Source organism: Leuciscus leuciscus, assembly GCF_965113295.1.
Source record: "Leuciscus leuciscus genome assembly, chromosome: 15".
Taxonomy (NCBI): Eukaryota; Metazoa; Chordata; class Actinopteri; order Cypriniformes; family Leuciscidae; genus Leuciscus; species Leuciscus leuciscus.
Genome location: NC_138739.1, coordinates 23733330 through 23747621, shown reverse-complemented (window position 1 = coordinate 23747621; position 14292 = coordinate 23733330). Strand labels below are relative to the sequence as shown.

The 14292-nt window shown below is 37.2% G+C and overlaps 1 protein-coding gene across 1 annotated transcript in view; it reads right to left on the bottom strand.

Annotated features, from left to right (window-relative positions):
- mgat5 (alpha-1,6-mannosylglycoprotein 6-beta-N-acetylglucosaminyltransferase) overlaps positions 1-13027 on the bottom strand; it is a 65285-nt gene extending 52258 nt beyond the window's left edge. The window contains exons 1-2 of the mRNA XM_082139941.1: positions 12875-13027; positions 1470-1893 (exon numbers count right to left, since the gene is read on the bottom strand). Coding sequence (XP_081996067.1) covers positions 1470-1710 — 241 coding nt within the window. The 5' untranslated portion in view covers positions 1711-1893; positions 12875-13027. The remainder of the gene's footprint in view (positions 1-1469; positions 1894-12874) is intronic.
- Positions 13028-14292: the final 1265 nt, after the last annotated feature.

The following is a 14292-nucleotide window of genomic DNA, read 5'->3' as shown; positions in this document are numbered from 1 at the left end:
TGAGAAAATGAAGTACTTCCTCCTCACACTGGTTGAGTTACCTCTAATAGCAAGGGCCTTAATTAGCAATAACCAACCGACTAAGGCATTTGTTGCTGATAATGTTACCACAGCAACATCTTACACGTCTGACATTTCACCTGCTGGAGCACGGTATGCTATCAGGGTCAACTCTCCTACACGAGAAACCCAAAAGTTACATGCGTTTACTTGCACCAAGTTTCTTGAACCCGGTAAATACAGCAACAAATTGCGACTTCATCTGTAAAAGAAGCTGTTTAGTGCAAGAAACGGTGGGCATATTGTTTGCAAGAAGTGTGGTGTGTGTCTTTGCTTCTGAATCGATAGTCATCCGTGGGCCGTAATGAGGCCTCTTGCCCAATGGAGCGCCTCTATTAGCGGCATGAATAAGTTATCGACGGCTGTGTTCTGAGAGAAGGGCTAAAACAGACACCGCCACAGCTTTCTTCTGCTTAAGAACGATGACATTGTCTCTATAAACATTGATAGTTATGGTTGCGGCCCATCACAAATGCGACTTCTGCATGGCATCGCTTCTCAGCTGCAGCCTCAGGTCATCATGGGAGCTAAATATAGGTTAAAACATGCAGTGGAAGAAAACAAAATACGCAGGGAAAGACTAAGCCAGAGGAGTTATAACAAGCCGTAGTGCTGCAGCAGTGCAGCAGTCGTGTCGATTTATACGGCTGATATGAAAAACGGACTTCAAACTGACTGCTGGATGCAAATTTCATAACTGCAGTGTTCCCATCTCCTGCAGTATCTTGGATTCCTGCAGCTTTTCTTTATAGTACAGCTCTCTTTTCATAACTTCTATTGCAAGCGGTAGATGAAAGTCATCGGTTGCGACTGACCAAAAAGATCTTCAACGTTCCCAAACAAAAAATTAGAAATACCAGCGATGAGATGTCAACTAAGCAATTAATCGTATGATTAAGTTGAACTGATTCTCAGTTATTCAGGTCATAATAGAATGTTATAGTAGATGTAGGTAAAGTAGATTTACTTATATAACTCAAAATGTTCACAGCTCATCCAGGTTGCTTCAACGGTTGTGACTGACGATGAAGATCTTCAAAGTTTCCAAATAAACAAAAAGGAAATATGAATGCGAGATGTCAACTATGAAACTTTGTGGTCAAAATTTACATCAATACATCAAGAATGGATGAGAATGGATGATTTGTTTTATTTTTTAATAGCGAATATCGCAATCTTGCGATTACAATTCTTCGTTATACAGGTTATAGTAGAATGTTCTAGAAGATGTATTCTGGTTAACTGGATGCATTTCTGTAGTTCAAGATGTTCATCACTCATTCCAGTGGCTTCATCGGTTGCAACTAGCAATGAAGATCTTTGACATTTCCAAACAAAGAGCAATAAGAATGATGAGATGTCAAATCATACTAGACCGAATATGATTTCGAATACAGCTAAGGACTCACCGTATGCCGTCATGGTGCCTACGTAGGGTCCGTCCATGACGCTCTGGTTCTCCTCAGCGAGGGCTTTGATATATCGCTTGCTGAGATCCAATATCTGCATGCGTAGCTGCGCGCTGCTTTCGTGCGTCGCCCTCTGCTGGATTGTGAAATGAAGCAGCATCATCCCCCAAATGAAACCGAAACTCACAAGGAAGAATCCCAGCTTTTGGGAGGACAACTTCCACAAGTACACAGAGCCCATGGCGAGGAAGTTCGTTTGAGTGTGTGGAGTGTGTGTGCAAATCAGGATGAGTTGAGTCTCATGGTGCTCAGGGGGGCGTGGTCTCTAGTCTTTTTTTTCCTCACTGCAGTCCATTCCTTTTAGCTCAAGCTGTCAATCACACCAGATGACACGCCCACCAGAAGCTCCATCGCAATGAAGACACTGGGAGAAAAAACAAACAAGAAAAGTCAAAATTAGCATAAAGGCAAGGCTTTTACCAAAATGTTAAAATTTTTGTTGTAAAGTTTTTGAATTGTTGGACAATAAAATGGGTCAAAAAAAGAAGAGCCATATCTAAAAACTACATCTACAAAGTACATAGATACTTGGAGGTGGACTTGACTTGGGCCAGTAAGAAACTACCCAGAAGACCCTAAGCAATAATCCAGAAGACCCTATGCAATAATCCAGAAGACCCTAGCAACCACTCAAAAAGTGACCACCCAAAAGACCCAAGAAGTGACCCTAGGAAACACCCAAAAGACCCTAATAAGACCTCTAACAAGCACTCTGATGACCCAGATGATCCTAACAACCACCCAAGAAATGACCAAGATGACCCTAGCAACCACTCAAATGACCCAAGAAAAAACCAGGATGACTAGCAAGAAGACCTAGCAAGAAGACAACCACTCAAATGAAAATTAGAAACAATCCAGATAACTGTAGAAATAGAATGCAAAGTAAACTATTTTGTTTCACCTGCGCTGCCAGGCAATGTGATTACAACTGTGACATCATAATGGATGACCACATAACCAGGCTCACAATACAGTCTCTAGTGTATCACATTGTTGTGGGATTAAACAGAGACTGTTTCAACAGACGTAACAGACCGTGCGGTGGCATTTCAATGAGGGGATCGAGTCAAAGCAAAGGATGAGAATGTTAAAGTAAACCTCGCCTGAAAGGCTTCCAGAGAATGAAAGACAAATAGGTATTTGATGAACACAAATATACTTGTTTGTATATGGGGCATAGATTTAAATATTGTCAGCAGAAGGGTATGCCACTGACATAATGCGGGCACAAAGGTTGAATACACACCATCTGTGTAACCAGTTTTAGAAATGTTGCCCAATCACTTCATTCTTCTTTCAGACCTACTATAAGTGACCTTTGATATTTTCTAAGTTAAAGTAACAAGCCACTCAATGTCAAGGCATGACGCAGTTATTACAAACCTATCAAAATTACTGCACAACCTTGGGTAACAGGATAAAAGTTATAACCTAAATAGTTGCAGCTTACAGCTCTAGGATGATATTGTCATTAGCCTAAAAGAGAAGTCACATTTACTGTTGCTCTGTGAAATTTCGTGAGTAAAATTTCAACAGGAATCCATGGTTCAGGAGTTTCGTATTATGAGCGAAATCTGCAAGAGGACAATTTTTACCGTTCAAGAATTTGCCGCACTGACCAACAGAAAGCTGTTTGGTTTAAAAGTAACTTCTCTCTGAGTTGTGCTTCATACATCACTACGACATTGACAAGGGAAAAGAAACCCATTTTCACACAATATTTTGCTTAAATTTAGCTAAAGTGTGATATTGCCAAAAAAAGCATGATATTGTAACTATATATAAACATAGTCGAAGCTCAGCCAATCAAACTATTCATTCTGCGTATCCATTTTAATTTTTTTTTACAATCCAATAGGAGTAAAATGTACATATGTAACTTATGTACGAATGTTATTAACAATATAGCTGCAAGCAACAATTATCGGTGCCAGGTGCAAGAAGACGATAAGACATGCCAACATGGATGGGAGTGTAAATCTGGAGATGATACGATTAGATTTTGGTGAAAATTGGACAAACGGACTAGGAGGAGTTTGAAAAAGTAGGTATTGAATCAAAATCAAGATGGCGGACAGGAAGTTCGGCCAAATATGGCAAACTTAGTATCTATGTTCTCGGCGTGACCCAAAGAATCTATTAAGACCAGTGTCATTACAATAGGCAGATTTATTCAAAAGTTATTCGCATTTTTAGGAATTTTGTTATAACTTTTGACCAAAAGGTGGCGCTGTCTCAAAATCTTTAGAGTACCTTCAGGGCATGGTGCTGATGGCACATACTGAGTTTCATAATGTTACACCAATGCATACATTTTATATCACAATACTGTATTAAAGTCAATGGCAATTTCATGTTTTGTTCTATTATAGCACCAACTAGAGGCACAAGTGCATATTTTTTTTTATGTGCTCTCATACATGTGTGTCAAATTTGGTGAAAATATCTAATTTCGTTTTGGAGTTATAGACATTTATATGTTTATAAACATAAAAAATAACCCACACCTGACTTTGTTAGCATTTTCTTGCCACTTACTATTGATATTTTGACATTTGGGCATTAGCATGAAGACAACGACCTATGTTTTAAAACTTCCTACGGTGGTTTCGTCTCGATCGGTCAAACAGTTTCGAAGATATTGGCAAATGTTTTTTCAAGCGCTAAATCACAACACTACACAAACAGTAAGGTGAAACCTAGCATGTTTGGTATCGTTGGACTCGGAAAGGATTCAGGAACCTAAGGAGATGACTCCCGTGAAAATAAGTCAACCACACCCAGAGTTATAAGCATTTGAAAAATACATTTTGCCACTAGGTGGCACTGGTTCGAAACTTCTCAGGCTCCTTCAGGGTATCGTATTGATGACCCATATTGAGTTTCGTAACGATACATTCATGCATTCATAAAATACAGCTTTTTGGTACAAAATTCAAAATGGTCGATATGGGAAAATTGGATATCAGTCGACTTGGCATGACGCCCTGAATCTAACGAGACCACTTTTATGATTTCTGGACAAATCGTTCAGAAGTTATGAGCAAAAATTGCCATTTTTTGTATCTCCGGACCAGTAGTTGGCGCTGCGCCGAAACACAGCATGTCGCCTCAGGCCATGCTTGTGATGACATGTACCAAGTTCGGTCTGAATGTGATAAAGCGTTGCGCAGATATAGCCTTAAAGCAGGGCTCAGTAGTTTCGGGATTTCTTCGCTGTATTCTCGCTTTTTGCTCGCAGGTTTCTCTCTAGAGCTCCCCCCACAGCTTCGGAATAGATATTTGACAACACTGTTGTAAAAACTCGTTGGCGATTCTCAGACACCAGAGGCTTGTAGATCAACGACATCAAAGCAGATGAGACATTCTTTAAAACGTCTTCTTCATTCGGGTTCGAACAGCGTGAGGGAGCGCAATAATGACAGCATTTTAGCAGATTTCTTTTGGCCGTAAAGCAATTGTTTACATCGCGAGACCTGATATCACGCAATACTGATATCAGCCCGCCGGCTCAAAGTTGCAAGTGCGGATTTTCCGCTCACGGGCACCAGGGGGGTGCGAAACGACCACCATTCAACCCGAAATAAGTAATATAACCATTCCAATGACTCCGAAGCTGTTCAGTTAAGGTAAAAAAGTTACTTAGAGCACCTTTAAGTCTGTTTTCGCAAGCGCAACGTAAAATTAGTTTGCACGGTATTCAACAACGGTTTGACGAATCAACTTGAATTCCATAACTTTTTGTTGGCATGGTCTGAAGATGATCTGGTAAAATTTTCTTGAAAATCGGAGCAACCAGCAAACGAGTTTGAAAAAGTATGTTTTTCAAAAAAATCTAAATGGCGGAAACATTTTCATGACGGAAAATGACATCATAGGGTGCAATCGAATCGGCTTGAAATTTAATTTTGTTTCTAGCCGTTAAGGTTAAAAAGTTATTAGCATAAACACGAGTGCAACTTTGGACAGTTGGTGGCACTAGATGGTGACTGTTCAGAGTGTCCTCTATCAGTGTGCCAAATTTCATAACTTTCCCGCAAGAGGTTCTATGGGCTGCCATAGACTTCCATAAGGAAGAAGAAGAAACGGAAGAAGAAGAAGAAGAAGAACGATTTCAAGAGGTGCCTACGCACTTTCAGTGCTTGGCCCCTAATTATTTGCTTACAATTATTTGCTTACACAACTTAAAAAAACAAGTTGTGAATACACACAACTAGAAAATTCACGTGTTATTTAATTTACTTGCGAAATTCATTAAGTGAAAATTGTTTCTACACAAAATAGACAGAACTATTAAAAACTTTAAGAACTGTCATCGCCAGGCATCGTTTGACGAATGAGAATAACACGCACATTTCGTCAATTCAAAATCAATTATTCACAGGTGGTCAAAATGTCTAATAAAACGCAAAAAGATAAGGGAGCAAGGGGGAGTTTTTATAATGTGGTCATAAAATACAACAAAAAGAGAAAAGACTTTAAAGTTTATCTTTTAATGCTATAAAAAGGACTACTAAAGTATAGTCACAGTTCAAGTATGCACACACACATCAGCATGGTAAAATCCTTCCTCCTGACAACAACTGCCTTTCTTTGCCAAACAGACATGTTGGATGCCATGTCATGTCATCAACCCACATGTAACCTCCCACACACTCTCTCCCCTATGCATACTGTTGTACAAAATATCAATGAATCTTAGATACAAATGCTTCAATATGAATCACAAAAACAGAAAACCTAAAAATCTACACTACAGTTGACGTGCATAGCGGTAAACCAGAATACATTTAGAAAAAAACAACAAAGAGATGCCACATGACCACAAAGAAACCAGGTCAAGACCTATTTTTCCATTAGGTTAACAAAACTTACTAAATCTGATACTGGTGTGTAGTAGGGGTAGATACAACTCCCAAGGCAAAACACATAAATACAAAAATACCCAAACTCATATCACATCACATTTAGTAATTACTGAACAATGACTAGTGCCTCAGAAAAAATGATACATTACATCATTTGCTGCTAAAATTATGTTTAAGAAGGTTTCACCCTTCTGTTGTTATGTCGGTATTAAGAGTAGGTGTAACTTTTTTATGTTTTACTGTTGTGGTTTTACAGTTTAGCAAACAAATACTTATTGGTCACTTTTAACTTTTAACATTTTTTGTTACTTATCCACAGACTTATATGTCTGTTCAAGTATTGCTACAAAGTACTTTTGATAAAAATCTAAATAGAATTAATTCGATAGTTTAAAATAGGACAAAGCATATAGGATGCTTTGTAATTGTTACTCAACAAACTTGAGTGAACTGTATAAAGTCTTGCAAGAAAATAAATGTGAAAGGTGTTGAAAATACCAGAAAATTACTAGATGTGTGCAAAACTACTTAATTTTAGTCTTAGTTCAGGCTAAAGTAAAAAAAAATGCTTTTAATAGATATCTTTATTTATAATTACAAAGATCTATTAAATATAATTATAATGTATTTTATTATACTGATGTATAATTTGTAATTACAGGCATGCAAATATTATTTTTGAAAAAAAATATCTTCCAGAGAGGAGTAGATAATATTGGAAAAACGTTTGACCTTTGTACACACTACCTGGAGAAAAGCAAACATATTTTGTTATCTTTTACAGTGCTATCTTATAATCTGGGCTTGAACGCCTCTAACAGAATTTCTCAATTTCCTCATGATCATATTAAAACTATTCTGTTGCACATTAATGTATGTAAATAAAAAGCAGCACCTTTTTTCACAGAGAGAACCTTGCGTGCTCAAATTATGTATAACCGAACGATGGAGACATAATTATTAATCTACATAACAAATGCATCGGCAAACACAAGGCCGAACTTTGGCTCTCAAATTCGGTTTAGTTGATTCTTTGCCAGACTTTGAATTGAATAATTTTGCCGATCAAGTAATCTGTAATTACTTGGAATTACGACATTGTTAGAACCTCCACAAACTCACATCCTCTTTCTTTGGAATTCAAGGTATCTTGCATCACGACTGATACGACAGTTTTCTCCAGTGTTAAAATGCTGCCCTGAAAATAACAACTTTCTACAGCTTTAGAGGAAACCTGCAGGGCGCAAAGTGCCTGAAATAGAGTGGAACAGCATTCACAGAGAAGTGCCTTTTGCCTCGGAAACTTACGTAACCATAGGACAGCTATGGGAAAATGCCTATGAATAATTTACAATAGGCAGTAATGTTTTGAACAGTAGTTGGTCAAAGAGGTTATTGAACAGTACTGAGAACACTCAAAACGGTTAATCTGTTGGTCTGACAGAATTTAAGTTCAGCCAACTTGGGTGATCAACACACTCAAGAACTTTAAAGTACTTAAGTTAAGTAAAGTACTTTAGTAGCTGCAAATTAGTCCTGATTAAATTTGCAAATGATAGGCCTAGGTGTTATTGCTACTCAGATACTAAAACTTTGCCCACATTTTAATGAAATTCTATGATAAAATTATGTACATTTTTTCCCAAGAACTGATACTAAAGTATTTTAGTGGTTGCAAATAAGTCCTGATAAAATTTGCACACGCAAGGTGTTATTACGACTCAAACTACTAAAACTTTGCCATCGTCTTAATTAAATTCTATAATAAAATTACGGATTTTTTCAGTCAACATAATTTGATCACACTGACTGCTGAGAAATATTCAACGGAATTACTATATCCTACAAATTCCAGCTCTAAGGATTCCTTTTAACTCCGAATCAAGTAAATATTGGCAACTAAAGTAAATATTCGAGATATCAAAAGTAATCAATGTTAGCACTGTACAAATAAACTCAGGTTGTACTTAAACATCACAAGTAACAATGAGCTTCATGTAACTTACTGTTCTTTCTGATGAAATTTTATGAGACTATGCACTATATGTTTTTATTTGTATTCTGGTTAACTCATTTTAATTTGATTACCGACTGCATGGAATCTTGCATGTTTATTGAATAAACATTGCTATAAAACATATACCTGATACCATCTGTGAATGTTAACACAGTGTCGGCTACAAAACTAATTACACTGTGTTTGTGCTTAAACATCACAAGGAGGCGAGTATAGTCAAATTTAGTGCTGTTAACATTTTAGGATTTGTTGATTTAGGATTGCAATATAGGCCTAACCTTAGTTCACAAGTAGTGTATTTAAAGTGCATGATGATGAGGCAGCCAAAACATAAAAATAGAAAATGTACTTGCACTTTTTAGTTTATTTTCATATTTTAACTTCCTGTTAGTCTTACTTCAGGTTTTTCATGCAAGTAATTTTTATTTTATTTTTTTGCAAAAAAACTACATGAACAGGTTGATCCAGTCACTGATGCCGGAAACATTGTCAAAGAAATTAACTATATCTTTCAAAGACTTTCAAATAAAGTAACAAGCAAAAATCTATCAAAAAAAAAAAAAAAAAAGAGAATAGCTAATAGCACGTACTGATCTCATTAAAAGAGTTTTGTATACAACCACGCTGTTAATAATAGGCTAAGACATTACCAATGCATGGAACATGCTATCCACGCTGGAACATGACAGGAAAATGCCTTTAAAACATTCTAAATCATGCTAATAACATTCTAGAACAGTCTTTCTCTTCTGGTAAAATGAAACAAAACAAAAAATTATGACATCATCCTGAACTACACAGCTTTTTGTCCAACCAAATGCTCTTCAGAATAAAAATGGCCCAACTCTAGAAAATACACATTGCGCATTTAAAATTTACAGTCTTTGGCTCCGATCACACCTGACGCGTTTTTTTGCAGTGAGAGGCGCCTTTTTTCAATTGGTTTCCTATGGCAGTGAGCGTTCTGCGCGCTGTTTATGCACCACAGGCGCCTCGCGTTTTACCGCCTGCTGTGCCTCGCATTTTTGCAGTTGAAAAAAAAAGCGCCCGACGTCATCGCGTTTTTCCCCCCTGTCCAATCGAATGAATGGAGAGGCGGGCCTTCCGTTGTAGTGATGAAAGCTACAGTTGCTTTGAACGCCCGGAGAGTGCGATGATGGAGGATAAACTTGTGGTGCTCTTGTGGTTACCAGGAGCTTAACGACTTCACGAACCGTAACTACCACAATGTTAACAGAAAGTAAATAAAGTTAATAAAAGGCTGATTTGACGTTTACTTGACTGACAGGACAGCTGTTTTGGTGGTTGCCTAGCAACATAAAAAAACGCAGCGCACTGCTCGTTCTGCGTGATGGGGCAGCGCCGTGCGCCTCGCGTTTTCGAACCTGAAAAACGCATTAGGGGTGATCGGGGCCTTTCTCTTCTGGGAAAATGAAACAAAAATATTGATGACATCATCCTGCACTACACAGCTTTTTGTCGAATCACATGCTCTTTATAATAAAAATGTCCCAACTCTAGTAAATACACAAGAATGAAAGCTACGCTTGTAATTTCATGGCTTTCAAGTTGAGATCTGACAAGTTTACTAACTGAAATCGCCATTGGTTACTAAACATATAATTTAGGATTTTAGAATTTAGATGTTTCTGTAATATGGCCCCAAGGCACGGGTCGGATAACATCCTAGAAAAACATTAAACTACAGAACACAGACAGGATGTTTTTAAAGGAGCTTCAGCCAGAACATTGCAACTGATTTCTGACAGCCAAACACAGCAAGGGTTGATCCCAGTGAGTGAGACCTTTACTCCGGGCAAAAAAAGGCCTTGCGCATGCCGGTGAAATGAGGCTTGCTGTCAGAGCAATTCTCTTGAGGAAATTTTCGGAATTTGAAATACGTTTTGTTCAAAAAAAAAAAAAAAAAAAAAAATGGTTAGTGAGAGAAACATAGGTTCAGAAGTCTGCCATTACATAATAAAAAATTACACGTTTTTTAAGAGAAAGCTATTGGCTTTCCAATGTAACTGCCAAAGGAATGCATTTTGTGGCATGTCGTTTTAAATCTACCAAGAGAAAACAGGTTCTGAAAAACTTTGAAGTGGTTTTTTTTGGTTTTTGTTGCTGTTGATCAGGTTTTTGTTGTTATTGCTGTTGATCAGGTTTTCTAGACAATGTTAAAGGGTAACTCTCACCAAAATGCAAACTAGGGTCTTTTTTGTGAATCTACCCGAAGCGAACTTTCGTTTAAAAGCATAATCAGAATGGAAACGCCACTTTTAAGTTTGACCGTATTTTAGTTTTCGGTCAAATTGCCTTTTGAATGGGAGAGCTTGGGGCACTTCTATGATAGCATCAATAAACGTCAACTAAACTTAAAATGGATGTCAAAACAATGGCCAACTGACAGTGTCTTGTTAATGCCTGTGGTGAAAACCAGGAACACAACATAACATAACTAGGTAATGTGGCTCATTCTGATTGGATGATATGTCATTTCCCCTACTTAAAACACATCAAACCTCCTGAACTGGTGAAACAGTAAATCTTCTCATACCTGGAAATCAGTTGCTATTTCACCTAGTGCAAACCACACATCCGTTCCACAAATTAGCTCGCATAAAGCTTCTCTCATACAGGTTTAAGAGGTTTGAACATAAAGAATGCATTGTGAAATACAGCGAAGAGGGCGGAAAGGTAGCCCGTGCAGTCGAGACGGAGGCAATATTGACTTGAAATGAATGGCCAAGGTCAACGGCTTTGATACCACAGATTATAGATACTGTACTGATGGTCTATTTACAGGCCATCACATGCCAGATTAAGCTCAGTCCAAGAAGAGGAAGTTATAAAGATGTAAAACAGCAATAAATAACTTTTGAAGAACATTTCTGGGCCTGATACAACATGGGGCATTGTGCCAGTTATCTCTGTGTTTCTCCAACCCGTGAGGTCAACTCATTTAGACGTTTGGTGTTCTGAGGAAAGCTATAATAGCAATTACTTTTGCACACAATTAAGGCTTATGGAGTTGAACAAATCCTTAACCTCAAGTATTAAACTTTGTCAAGTATTAAATTTCATGCCACTATGGACATGAATAATACAGTATAATTAATAGCCAAGAACTGAATCTGAGCATATTTTCACTTTGTATCTCAACAGCCATAAAAATTATCGACAAGTACGCACCAACAATGGAAATGGATGGGGTAAATGCACAACTGTGACTTTGAAGTGATTAAACATAGGCTGACATTGTTGGAAATACACCAGATTACTGTCTTTCTGTGTGGTGGGACAGAAGACTAAACACCAATATTACAAAACAAACACTGCACACATTATTAAATTATGCAGTGTGTTCAGTGAAACCCAGAGAAAGATAATAAAGTAATAAATGATGCAGAACTCGCAGTTATTCTTCATAACTGACAATGTCACATCAAAAACCTCTGTACTAGTCTACATTACGCTCTAACTGGTCTATATGCTTTATGAATTGGTACTTCTAGGACTCAACCCTAAAACCTTCTGTTTGACACCTCAGCTTTTTAACTACAACACCGAACAACTCCAGAATTACAATTAAACCAATTTTTAATAACTATATCAATAGCAGGCCAAACTTAATAAAGCTTAATTGCTAAATGCCAAGGCTGGCAATCCAAAGGTTGTAGTTTTGAACCCCATAATGTTGATCCGATCACCACTTTACCCTTGAGCAAGACACTTAACCTCAGATTATCCCATAATACAATATTAAAGAATTACTATGCTTGTACCATGAACTTAATTTAATTTTCAACCATTGTAACTACATGATTACCATGTTCAAATACCATAGTATTTACATTGTCCTCCAAGGTACTTCAAATTACTATAATAACGTGTAAAAATGCAATAGTAGTTTGTTGTATGTGTACATTTACAAAAAAGCACAACCTGCTCATCAGTATGTGCATATTAACAACAAAAGTACAAACTGCGTATCAATGTACCATAGTATTCTAATGTAATGTACCATACGAACACTATAGCTACGTATAAAAGAATACTGAAAAGTACCATGACTGTGGTATCATGGACCTATCATGTCTTTTAAACATGTACCATACCATAGTATTCTCGCAAGTACCTTGGAGTACAATGTCAATAGCAAGGTACATGAATTTCAATGCCATGGTATAGCCTACATACATCAAAGTACGATGGTATTACCATCACTTTCCGACAGAAAAGACACATTGTGTTCCTGTAAGGGTTATTTGTAAATGTATAATCAAATCACTGATAAAACACCTAATGTATTTGGGATCGATAGATTTGAGTGTATAAATAACACAAATAAAGACGTATAACACATATGCGCGTGTTCCGCAGTGGACTGCAGCGCACCAAACGCGCCCCGCTTTCATTTCATACGCGTTTATAAGGCAACCCAAGCAAACACTCACCTGATTAAAGATTTAACGTTATGATATGGATGTTAAAGGCTGTAGAAAAGCCGGTGTTAGCTCTGTGATCGGAGTCGGTGTGGTTCCAGGCACCTGACAACGGTCTGTGTGTTTCGTTTCGCTGTCTGATCACATTCAACACAAAGAGCGTCGACGCACAGGAGACCGCAGGGAGCGTGGCGATTTTACCTACGGGGTTGAAAACGTTAAAAAAAAAAAAACGAGCTTTCTAAGGATCCCTAACTTTGTAGAGCATTGGCCTACATGTGTCATTTTTTTCCTTCATATTTCATTATTGATTTCAAATAACCTAAAAACGAATTAATCTCACAAAATAAGACTCCACCGTGTTGTCTTTTCCATCCAATAACTACCAAGTGGCTGAAAAATAAATAAATGCATAAATTCACAATATCATAATTAAAGTACGTTAGTAGGCCTATCATAAAAGTTTATATCGATTTTTCCGAAACCATGTCAGGGTTTACAAGAGAAAAGTGAATGAACAATTCATTTGAGTCGGATCTTTGCGATGAATCGCTGCTTTAAGGTGAATTATTTTTTGCCTAACTGATCCGGTTCTCAAGTTCAACTCACTAGTCCGGTCTCAAGTTCAACTGTCAACCGCCCACTTGAGGGGAAGATTATCAGAGAATATTGACTTAAATACCGGCCCATTTTTCACACAAAGCGTTGTTGGCTATGATGTCTTAAGACTTGAAATATAGTCATATGGACTAGTCTACTTTTATGTTGATTTTGTGGTCTTTAGTAGCATAGACTTGACATCTTCAGTGCATTCAGTGTCGTTAAAAGGCATTCCTTTGTATTCCACAAAATAAAGAAAGTTGTGTCCGAAGGTTCAAAACGAAAAAACTTCAAACAAACTTATGAAGTTGTCATAAATCGTCTCGACCCACTCCATATCTCCCGAGTATTCAATCCATTTCCACGCCCTTTATGACGTATCACATTTTCGATATTTCGATATACTTAATTAACAGATTATATTAAACCGAACCATAAACAAATAATATCATAACATTGTAATAAAAATATATATAAAACCAAATAAATTTAATTAAATGACTACAACAAAAGTCATAGCCTAAGGGCTTAACCCCTTGAGGGTAAGAAAGATAATTTAGATTAAATAAACATATACTGTTGGTTTTGACATAGGCTATGGGCTAGAATAGGCTACGAAGTGTTGGTGTATTCTGCCATCTATTGGACGTTCAATGGACTTGTTCAAAAGCTGTTTTGGATTGTCATTGATTTCCAAATTGAATGATTAAAATCAATCTTGTAATCAATACTAATCAAAACTAATCAATATAATGAGAGAACATTTTTCTTTAAAACTGTTAACACCATGACAGCTGATTTCTTAAAGGGTTTTTTCACATTCATTACTC